The sequence below is a fragment of the Odocoileus virginianus genome, unplaced genomic scaffold, assembly GCF_023699985.2.
Source record: "Odocoileus virginianus isolate 20LAN1187 ecotype Illinois unplaced genomic scaffold, Ovbor_1.2 Unplaced_Scaffold_7, whole genome shotgun sequence".
Lineage (NCBI taxonomy): Eukaryota > Metazoa > Chordata > Mammalia > Artiodactyla > Cervidae > Odocoileus > Odocoileus virginianus.
In genome coordinates, this window is record NW_027224269.1 from 390,037 (window position 1) to 400,780 (window position 10,744).

At 54.9% G+C, this 10,744-nt stretch overlaps 2 protein-coding genes across 2 annotated transcripts in view; both read left to right on the forward strand.

The window, feature by feature from the left end:
* Nucleotides 1–4,963, forward strand: part of TMEM185A (transmembrane protein 185A) — a 51,174-nt gene extending 46,211 nt beyond the window's left edge. Inside the window, exons 5-7 of the mRNA XM_070462665.1 lie at nucleotides 1,383–1,559; nucleotides 2,054–2,177; nucleotides 3,359–4,963. Coding sequence (XP_070318766.1) covers nucleotides 1,383–1,559; nucleotides 2,054–2,177; nucleotides 3,359–3,603 — 546 coding nt within the window. The 3' untranslated portion in view covers nucleotides 3,604–4,963. The remainder of the gene's footprint in view (nucleotides 1–1,382; nucleotides 1,560–2,053; nucleotides 2,178–3,358) is intronic.
* A 1,562-nt stretch (nucleotides 4,964–6,525) lies between these two features.
* LOC139033458 (heat shock transcription factor, X-linked-like) lies at nucleotides 6,526–8,861 on the forward strand. The gene is made up of 3 exons (XM_070462651.1): nucleotides 6,526–7,367; nucleotides 8,268–8,395; nucleotides 8,655–8,861. The coding sequence occupies exons 1-3, from the start codon at nucleotides 6,827–6,829 to the stop codon at nucleotides 8,859–8,861; spliced, it is 876 nt and encodes a 291-aa protein (XP_070318752.1). The 5' UTR covers nucleotides 6,526–6,826.
* Nucleotides 8,862–10,744: the final 1,883 nt, after the last annotated feature.

Here is a 10,744-nt window from a genome sequence, read left to right on the forward strand (position 1 = left end):
TGTCCGACTCTTTGAGACCCCATGAATCGCAGCACGCCAGGCCTCCCTGTCCATCACCAACTCCCAGAGTCCACTCAAACACTAGGGAAAAGCAAATAAAAACCAGAATGAGGTGCCACAATACCTTCATCAAAATGGCAAAGATAGCCACAGTACCAGGTGTGCTAGGGCGGACCCAAGGGACGAGGACAGTTGCCCATTGCTGATAGAAAGGCCAAACTGGATAGACGCTCTGGAAAATGTCTTGGCAATTTCTTATAAAGTTAAACATAGAGTTGCCATGTGACCTAGCAGTGCCAATCCTGGGTGTTTCCCTTGGAGAAATGAAAATGTACAACCACACAAAAACCTGGGCACAAGTGTTTACAGCAACTTCATTTGCAACAACCCAAAGTGGGAAGGCACCCACATTTCCTTCCCAGGGTGAGCAGATAAACAGGCTGGGGTGCATCCATCCAGTGGAACACCGCTCAGCAGTGACTGATAGATACACACAACAGCCTGGAGGCGTCTCAGAGATGTCCTGCTAAGTGGGAGAAGGCAGCTTCAGAAGGTGATGTGCTATATGAGTCCATGTCTCTTGAAGAGACAAAAGTGTTGTGTCAGAGGACAGAGTAGTGGCTGCTGGGGGCTGGGGGAGGGTAAGGTGGCGACACAGCAGAGACAGAGCATGAGGGAGTGTGGTATGGTGAGGGAGCTCTCCCCTGTCTTGCCCAAGGCCCCACAGATCTACACATATGTGTATGAACCATCATGGGACTGGCCACCAATGGAAAACAGTTAATTTTACTGTTTCACAACAGAAAACAAAGGGACGACAGATGTACCCAAGGGGCCATTGAGAAGGGGGAAAAGGTCAAATGGAGGGAGCTTGGTGAGGCCCCCGGGGCTCATCTTCTGGGCTTATATGGGGGGTGAAATGAAGTCTTTCTGGTATGACAGCAACAGACACAGAACCCGTCTGGGCGAGGCAGCAGGGAAGCCTCCTGGCCTCAATGTGCAAGTTCACGGAGGGCCTGGGTCCCCTGGGCAGCCTGAGTTGCCAGGGAGCACGATCCCCAGCCTCTGGCTACATAACCCCTAGCAGGATGGGCAGTACCTGGGGAGAGGGGACATGCTCATGAGCTGGGGCGGCCTTACTGCCCCCTGGCAGGTGGAGGGGAGGTGGGCAGAGTGCAGGCCAGCTGAGTGAGCTCAGGATTCAGGGAAATGGCTGCTCTCCACCCTGAGGGCAGCCCTGGCTGCAGGGATCCCACCAGGAGCAGTGGGTCCTCTTTACATGCTAGCCACATCCAGGCCTGGCACCCACATACATGCAGAGATCCAGGATGAAGTCAGCCATGCCTCCCCTAAAGACCTTTCTTCTCTCTTCCTGCCCTCAGGTTGTGTGTGTCCCCCTGTGGATTCTTATGTCCTTTCTGTGTCTGGTGGTCCTCTACTACATCGTGTGGTCTGTCCTGTTCCTGCGCTCCATGGATGTGATCGCAGAGCAGAGGAGGACACACATCACCATGGCGCTAAGCTGGATGACCATCGTGGTGCCACTCCTTACTTTTGAGGTAAGCTCTCTGGCAGACTGTGTCTCCCCCAGATGACACCCCATGGGGCTAGGAAGGAGCACAGGACAGTAGAGTTGCCTTTCTTTGGAGATCTGGAGGCTGGCAGTGGGAAGTGGACCTTTCCAGCTACCAAGCATCTGAATATATTGATTTGTCTTCTAGAAAAAGAAAGTTGGATGTGGTGTTTTGGTATTTGAGCCCTGTGGAGAATTAGAGAGTGGGCACTGTTGACTCCTCCAAAAAAAACACCAGGAAGAGTTTCCCATAACAAGCCAGATGTTGGAAATTTTCTAGGTGGATGGATTCTGCTTCGTCCTGAAGAGCCATGTGAAAGCTCTTCTCATCCTTTCCCCCAGAATGGAGGGTTTCCATTATTTCCTGTGGTGTGACCTTTCCCCCTTAGGAGGCCTGATGAGGGAGGGTAGCCTGGCTTCAGACAGGGTCTGTTTTCAGACGCTCCATCAACAGAACATTGACTGTTTCTTTTTCTTTAGATCCTGCTTGTTCATAAGCTGGATGGCCACAACGCGTTCTCCTGTATCCCCATATTTGTCCCCCTTTGGCTTTCCTTGATCACTCTGATGGCAACTACCTTCGGACAGAAAGGCGGAAACCACTGTATGTACTTAGTGTTTCGGAAGTCCTTGAATGGTGGGTGTGCACATCTCTGTCTGGTGTGTGGCTATATGGGTGTGTGTGGCCCTGCTCTATGAAAAAACGAACCTGAGGACCCCAATCAAGGAGTTTCCCTGGGGAAGCTGAGACTGGGGAAGACCTAGAGTCTTCCAGGAAAGGGAGCACTGTTAACCCTGTGACTGGAGAACTGAGCATGGCGGGCGGCCTCTCTTGAGTTCATTCATTGTGACATAGGAAACATTATCCCTTCTAGCCAGGGTCTCCTGAAAATTCAGTGAAAATCCACATCATCTCCCAAATCCTGGACTTCCTCTGGGATCTGTTTCCTCACTCTTGGCAGCATCATTCTTGATATCACTGACTCTCACCAGTGGTGCCCTGCTCGCTCGCTCTCACTCTCCACTGTGATGATACCTGTTTAGAAGTGCTCTTTGATAAGAGCCTCGCCTCACTAGTCGTTGAGCTCCTTTGCATGTAACCCTGGAGCACACCCATCTGGAAGCTAATGTGACAAGATGTTGTACCCGAGGAAAGCCAGCTTTGACCTGACGGTTTAGTGGTACCCAGACAGGAAGAGCAGGCCTTGGAGAAGGAGCTTTGAGGTGGCCCTGTGAGCTCAGGCCACCTCCTGGCCTGGACCAACACATGCCTATTGTCTTCCCAGACTCCAGGGGTGACAGAAACCCTTTTCTTGGATGACATTCCTTGTTGCACATGCTTTTCTCCTGGGCCAGGAAGATTGAGTGGTTGACATTATCTAGGTGCCATAGGCATTTGAGATTCACTAGGGCAGTAGGTCTCAAACTGGAGGACCCATCAGAGTCCCAAGACCCCACCCCACCCCCCCCCACCCCACCCCACCCCCCCCACACACACACAGTTTCTGGTTCAGGAGGTTTGGACCAGGGCCCAAGATCACATCCCTGACAGGCCCCAGGGAGACATCCTGGGGGCTGCCAGTCCAGGACCCCCAGCTACAGAGCCACAGAGCTGCAGGGCATCCTTCTGGTCCTTGTTGGTATTGAGGCCTTGCTCAGGCTTCATTCTAAGATATCAGGATAAAGCAGTACATTATACAAGAAAAAACTTATCTTCAGGAAAGAAAAGAAACCTGAGATTCAGGGGAGGGTAGTGTTTGAGAGAGTACATTTCTTCTGTTTCAGGGTGGTTTGGGATTCGCAAGGATTTCTGTCAGTTTCTGCTTGAAATCTGCCCGTTTTTGAGAGAATATGGAAACATCTCCTACGACCTCCACCATGAAGGTAGTGAGGAAACTGAAGAAACGCCAGTTCCAGAACCTCCTAAGATCGCTCCTATGTTTCGAAAGAAGACCCGGGTGGTTATCACCCAGAGCCCTGGGAAGTACGTCCTCCCACCTCCCAAATTAAATATCGAAATGCCAGATTAGACCATGCTCCCAGGGCAGATCAAGAGTGCACCTGACCCCCCCCCTCTTTTCCACCTTTTTCTGCCTCTCCGTTCACCCCCTCCCTCCCACCCTGAACTGGAGCTGGAGCTGGAGCTGGGTCTCCAGGGACTTCCATCTCATGCCTTGTTTGCACTCAATGCCTACCCAGTGACTCACCACCACGGGACACGCGGCTGGCAGATGCCTGGAACATGCAGCGTGGTGTGGGGTGCACATCAGCAGCTTTGGACCTGATGGAGCATATGGAGATAGAGGAAGCAACTCCCTGTGGGCAGGTGCCTTCAGAGCTGGCTTGGGCCCGAGAAGGAATGGCCACACAGCTGGTTTTCTAAGTGTGAAAATTCCCATCAAAAGTGTTATTGAAAAATGTATTATTGAACCAAGCCAGCCTGGCCACTTAGCTCAGAAACTCCTGTTGTGATGTGGTCAGGGGCCCTAACTAGGCCTCAGGCCTCACATGCACCCACACTGCTGTGATTGGCCGTGCTCCTGCCATGCACATCATTTCTCTCTGGGTTTTTACTGACCCCGTTGGTGAGCCCTTTCTAATGGAGTGACTGTGCCTGTATAGTATTTATACAAATATTTTAGCGTTGTAATATACCGTGTTAAATCCTAGTTCTGTACAGTATATTCTGTTAAAGTATTTTTTTACAAGCTTGTACTGGAGACATACATGTTCTGTTGCAGAAGTAGAAGCCAGTAGCACCACACCCCTGTCCTAACCACTGGAGTGCTATCCCCTTCATGGGACAGTGCCATCTCCTCTTCAGTTTCTCCATATACATAGTAGTTCCTGCTGCCAGAACCACCACAGTAAGCAAGAAACGGTTTGTACTTTTTCTACCATAACTGGGAATACTGACTTGCAGAAAACCGTAAAGCACGCCTGGAAACTGGAACGCTGGACAAGGGTGCCAAGACTAGGAATGTCCAGCAGCGTGTACAGGTTGAGATGTGGGGCTTGTTGTCCATTGCACGGTGGACCTATGCTTTTAGCTAGGAGCTTGGGGTATAACTAAGAGTCAGAAGGAAAAAAGCAAATGTGATACAAACAAGATGGCCATGAGTAGAAGAGGGTAAAAGGAGCCCCAGCTTTGTCACCCAGGAGCAGGGGAGAGGGGGAGAGAGGGCAACTGCTACCTTGTGTAAACCGGGTTCCGCTGATGTACACTGCACCCACCATTCCATCCTGGCACCAGCCTGGAGCAAGCCTGTGCTATCTGCAGGGGGACACTTGGAATGGTGTTGCCTTTCCTGCTTGTTATGTAACAAATGTAGCCCAGTCCACTCTTTTCCTCCCCTTTAGCTGTTCAATAAACTAGTTCTTCATTTTCCATGTGCACTGTGCAGGTCTTGCTTTAGATGAGGACCAGGATGCTAGGCAGTTCTCTCAGCCAGAACAAAAGGGAACCTCAAGCTGCCACGGGCAGCCGAGGGGAGCAGGGGTGGGTGAGCATCTCTCAGGAGTATGCAGGGACAGCCAGGACATACAGAGAGGAAAGGGGGGCCCAGGGATTCAGCCATTGGCAGGGAGTGCCCTGCCACAATCCTGATAGCTGAGGAGGCAGCGGAGAGTGTTTGCAGGGTCCCAGACAGTCTAAAATGGAACTTGGCTTTTCAGGGGTCTGAGGCATCCCTGGGTCACATGGGAGGACACTGAGTAGGGCTTCTGTCTGTGGGAAAACTGGACAATTCTATCTAACTTGCCCGAGCTGTGTCTAGAGACATTTAACTCAGGTGGTGTTTCAGCCCCCAGTTTGCAAGAATCGATAAGGAAGCCCACCCCTCACTGGTGACGGCAGGCTTCCAGCACGGAGCCAGGGTCGACCAGATCAGTGCTTATGCGCCCTTAGATGCAGACATGCTGTGAGACACAGCACGCTTCGCCATAACCACGTGGCAGACTTAAGTGTCTGGAACCTCACCACCTCCTGTATCTCCCCTGAGTCCACAGGACCCCGTGAGGCAGGTTCCCCTAGGATTACCTGTGTGGGAAAGCAGAGGCTCAGAATGGGTAAGCCAGGCAGCTGGGGATCAGCAGGGCAGCCATGCCCACCTTGGCATCTCCTCACTCGAGCCCTCTCTCTCACCCACTGGGCCAGGCTCCTGGGCCGGATGGCTGAGACCTGAAGGTCAGAGGCATTTCTGATTCTTGAAATCTCGGGAAGATCTTCAACCCCAGGAGCAGAGTTGAGGTGGGGGGTATTAGTGGAGTGGGCCACCCTGCATGGCCGCTTCTTTGATGCTAGAGCACCAGGCCGTAGAGCAGGATGGCAGCTCTCACAGCCTGGACACAGAGCCGGACGGAGTTCCCATGGATGGCAGTCAGAGGAAAGAGAGCCACACTGTGTGTGAAGGCCCAAGGTAACCACCCCCTCCCGCGTGCCTGGGACCATGGTATGCAGAGCAAGGACGGCCTGGGGTAGACATGGGCAGGCTGCAGAGCCCAGAGAATGGCAACCTGTCCTCCTGTGTCCCTGGGACCTCGTCCGTAGCCTCTACAGCCCCCACCCTGGGGCTCCTGCAGACCGATGCCAGGGCCCAGAGAGGGTCTGTGTAGGGGACTGGCTGCCCAGCCAGGGACAGTGCACAGAGGGCCAGGTGGCTGTACCCTTGACCATGGACCCCCACCCTGGACATGGCTGTGCTTGAGTGCAAGGGTGCCATGCGAACCCTCAAGGCACCTATGAACACAGAGGAGGGGCTGACTTTGAGGGTCACATGTCTGTCAGTGCACATCTGCCCAGCCCTGGGGCTCTAGGACCAGAAGGCCATGCCCGGTTTGCATGAGTGCTCAGCCTGGGACTTCACGCCCATGCACAAGTGTCATGGGGCCCACTGCCATGATGAGCGTGGACCAGGAGGCTGACATGCTGACCAGCCTGGGTGAAACCAGCCCTTTATTAGGTCACTTAATGACTGCCTTGTGATGTCAGCCCTGAGCAAGCAGAGGCCTTTGGTGAGGGGCCGAGCACCCTTGTGAGCCTGGACTGCTCCTGGCCATTGCACTGTCCCATTTCCAGGAAGGAGGGATGCACCACCCTCCGTGTGGCCGTGGACAAGGAGAGTGCCATGATGGACGCGGTGCCCGGCTTCCGGGGGGCTCCCTTTCTTCCAAACACAGGGCCTCCAGCCCTTGGCTCAGGGAGCTGCGACCTTCCCCGCGGACCTTTCCGTCGCCCTGGCACAGCCTGTGCCCATGGACCACCACAGCTTCAGGCTGCTGCTGGAAGAGAGCACTTTCCAGGCTTTGAGGGAAGAGCCTTTGTTCAAGAGGCTGCACACCGAGTGTGCTGCCCTGCCTGGGGGAGAGGGCAGCCTCCTCTCCCTCCCCTTTCCCAGGAAGTGGTGGACCATCATCAACAGTCACTACTTTGTGTCCATCTGGTGGGAGGAAGACGGCACTTGCGTAGGCATCAATGAGGAGCTCTTTGAGAACATGGAGAGGGTGGGCTCAGACAAGGTATTTGAGACAGACTGCATGAAGAGCTTCGTCTGCCAGCTTAGCCTGTATGGATTCAGCAAAGTGCACCAGGATGTGCTCACCTCCCTCTGCCTGACCACCCTGCTCATGGAGGAGCCGCCTGTCTGTGTCCTGAGCAAGGTAAGGGCAGGGGAGTACCTGCTGGGCCCTGGGGGCAGGGTGGGTGCCAACCTCAGGGCCGCCGGGGACCGTGGCTGGCCTGCCGGGAAAGGTGTGTGTAAAGACAGAACTGGGGACCAGCATGACTGCCTGAGCTGCCAGTGCTGAGTGCTGTGTTGGGGAGTTGTGAGGGGAGATCCTAAGCGTTCTCAGCACAAAGAAGTCACTGCCCCCCTCTCTTTCTCCGGTGGGGATGTCTGTGTGAGATGATGGAGGTGAGCTGGATGCACAGTAGGGATCAGGTCAGGATACCCGGGGGCCAGGAGTCACTCTGTACCACTGACCCGTGGGCCCTTAGATCGCAGTCACATCGGGGAAAGAGATGACACTGCTCACATGCTGGACCTTCCTCTCCTCCAGCCAGGGCACAAATGGGCCCAGGGCGGAGGCAGGTGGGGGGAGGGGTTTGTGTGCCCCATGACTCCCTCAGGGCTCAGACCTGAAAGAACCCACCTGCAAGGTGGGAGACCTGGAGTCGATCCCTGGGTTGGAAGATCTCCTGGAGGAGGGCATGGCAACCCACTCCAGTATTCTTGCTTGGAGAATCCCCACAGACAGAGGAGCCTGGTGGGCTACTGTCCATGGGGTCGCAAAGAGTCGCACATGACTGAGTGACTAAGCACATGACTCCCATAGCTGTGGAGCAGAAGTTTAGTGCAGGGAAGCACAGGCCCTTTGCTGGGAAGTGTCCTGGTCAGCCAGGGAAGTGCAGGCCATGTGTCAACCCCTGCACAGAAAACAGAGAAGCTTGTGCAGTTTGCCTGCTGCAAATGCCGTGTCCCATCTCTGGGCCTTGTGCGAATACTCTTGGGCCACTCTGTCATTTTCCAAGGTCGAGAGGTGATGAGTTACTGAGCCTTGAGGATGGGCAAGCTGGGACACTGCCTCCTGTGGGACAGGGTCCCGCTTTCTCCATGAGGCCTGGGGATGGCTGGGTGAGGGCACCCAGGGGCCTAGCCGGGAGGGTGCTGGTTTCAGTAAGCCTTTTGAGACTCAGATTTTGCTATTCTCTCTCTTGGTGAACCCCAGTTACAGTTCTGCTGCAGTCCCCTGTTTAAGAGAGACAGCCCACACCTCCTGGGGAAGATGAAGAGGAGAGAGGGCGTTAAGTCTGTGTCTCGGCAGGTGAGGGGCAGGCCGGCAGCCCTGGGCGTCCCTCCTGCGCCCAGCACCGTGCAGCCACAGGATGGCCTGTCACCTTGCCTTGAGGTTGCCCAGGGGACCGTGAGCCACCTGAAACTTGTCCCTGCCACTGGCCTGGCCAGGATCCATGTCACCCCTTCTGCTGGTCTGGGGACAGCAGCCCCACTCCCCTTGATGGGTCCTGACACCTGGCAGCCCGAGGGCCTGCAGGTTTCAGTCTCTCTAGTCCCTGTCCTGACAGGTGGCCCTGCCTATTGAGAGCCTGAGGCTCTGCTTCACCTGGCCCCCTGCCCAGATGGCTCCTCCCGTGATGGTGGTGGGCCCCACCACTGTGCCTACGCAGATCTTCAGCCTGCCACGTGGGCAGCTCCCAGTGGCCATGCTGGTGCCTCTGTGCACCACCTGGATGTCCGTCATGGCTGCCGGACCAGACCCCAAGCTGACCTGACTGCTCAGCCCCAGAACCCCTTCTATTACTGCTCAGGTAGCCCCTCTTTCCCATAATCTCCAGCCATTCTTTCCTGTAATCCCCACCCCCTTCAGGTGCGTCCCCAGAGGACGCCAAATATACACCCTATTCAGACAGGTAGAGGCAGCCCTGTGGTCAGAACACTGCAGGGCAATAGAGAGCCTGAAAACATGAGGGAGTTCCCACCCAGCACACATCAGCGCCTCCATGCTGGGCCTGGCTGAGCATTTGATTCCCCTCAGGCAGCTGCTTGCTCGGGAAGGCAAGACAGATGGCCGCTCACCCCCGGCACAATGCAGGCACCTCATACACACCCGGGGAAACTGCTCAGATGCTCTGCACCTGCTCACTGAAAAGACCCATCAAGGGCTGGACAAGAGCCTGACTAAGTGGCTTCATGGTCACAGGGACACTGTCCAGCAGGCTCCTCACTTGACAGATGAGAAGTTAGGCCTCCCCTTGTCAGGGACCTGAAAAGAGCCCTTACTGTCCTAAGATGCACAGGACTGGAGCCTGTGGTCCCTGCCCGAGGCCTGCGGGTGTTCAGTTTGGAGACTCGCTGGTGTCTGGACAGCAGGCCCGAGGATTGGCTTCATAGCAAGTTCTGTATCAGGTGACATTTTCTTGTTTCTCTTCTCTTCCTTTTTCAGCTGAGCACTCCGAGGGTGTCACACCTCAGCACCTTCTGATCACTGGGGTGTCCAGTTTATAATACACTTTCTCTTAAAAGAGTGTTTCTCCTGAGGAGCATAGCAAATAGCTCTCCAGGGTCATGCTGCAGAGACAAGAGCTCCAAGGTCAGGAGAGGGGAGAGCATGCACACCAGTCCACAGAAATGAAAGGCTGGGTCTCCCTTGTTGGCAGTCTGGCGCAGGCAGAGGAGGCCCCTGAGAAAGGACACGGGGAGGTGCAGGCCAGGCCTCTGTCAGCCCCAGCACTGAGCTGCCATGACGCCCGACCAGGCTGCTCACTTCCAAGCCCCTTATGAAGGTTTGCTGCCTGGGGAACACCTTAAATTTCAGAAGGTTTCATTTGTTTTTTTGTCTTGACTTCCGTATGCCTCCTGACCTGGAATCACATGCAGATGCTGCTACCTAAAGACCACGTTCCCAGAAACCTCAGCATGTGTGGCACCTGCTTACCTGTAAATCTATAGAGAAAGGGGAGATGTGCAGATTGCAATCTCAAGTCATCTGCTTGTCACAAAAGGCACCTTTTATTTACAAAGTCAAGGCTGCCTGACATCAAAAGACCCATGTGGTACTTCACTCCCACTGCTCAGTCCTTGGTAGCTTTTGACTAATGTCTGTGGAGTGAAGTGGCTAAGCACCTGTCCTCCTGGGTTGGGCTGAGGCAGCAGCCTAAGGTCACGCAGGAGTGTAGGGAGGGAGCATGGACTTGATGGGCTGGCCCTGGACAGTCAAAGTGTCTCAAGCCCCACGCGTGCCTGGGTCACCAGAGGAGAGGCCAGGTGGCTCCAGAGGCATGGGTTTAGTTCTGTCCCCAGGGTTGCACAGGCGACAGTGTCTAGGAGAGTGGAAATGCAATTCAACCAGACAGGGTGTCTCAGAGAGGGGCCTGCCTCACAAGTGCTCCAACTAAGTAAGGGTGACCCTGGAGGCCCAACCGGGCAGACCCTGGGGAGCCGGTGATCCATGGCCAACTCACTTCCCACCAGCTCTGCCAGAGCCTCCCTTGGCCCAGTGCTCATCTTGGGTCCTCAGTGGCCCCTTCGTCCCCTGGGCTCCTTTGCTCTGTCCCTTCACAAAGGGAGGTGCCATGGCCAAACAGGGATGAGGTGGGGAGGCTGGAAGAGGCTGATTTCTGGATGACAGAAACAAGGCTTAGCCTGTGGTGAGCAA

What these genes read in the sequence shown, in the direction of transcription:
- LOC139033458 (XM_070462651.1), top strand. Translation starts at nt 6,827, where the DNA reads ATGGACCACCACAGCTTCAGGCTGCTGCTGGAAGAGAGCACTTTCCAG. An exon ending in CCAGCATGACTGCCTGAGCT is followed by an intron (nt 7,368 to 8,267) that starts GCCAGTGCTGAG and finishes TTTGAGACTCAG; the next exon opens with ATTTTGCTATTCTCTCTCTT. An exon ending in TTAAGTCTGTGTCTCGGCAG is followed by an intron (nt 8,396 to 8,654) that starts GTGAGGGGCAGG and finishes CTGTCCTGACAG; the next exon opens with GTGGCCCTGCCTATTGAGAG.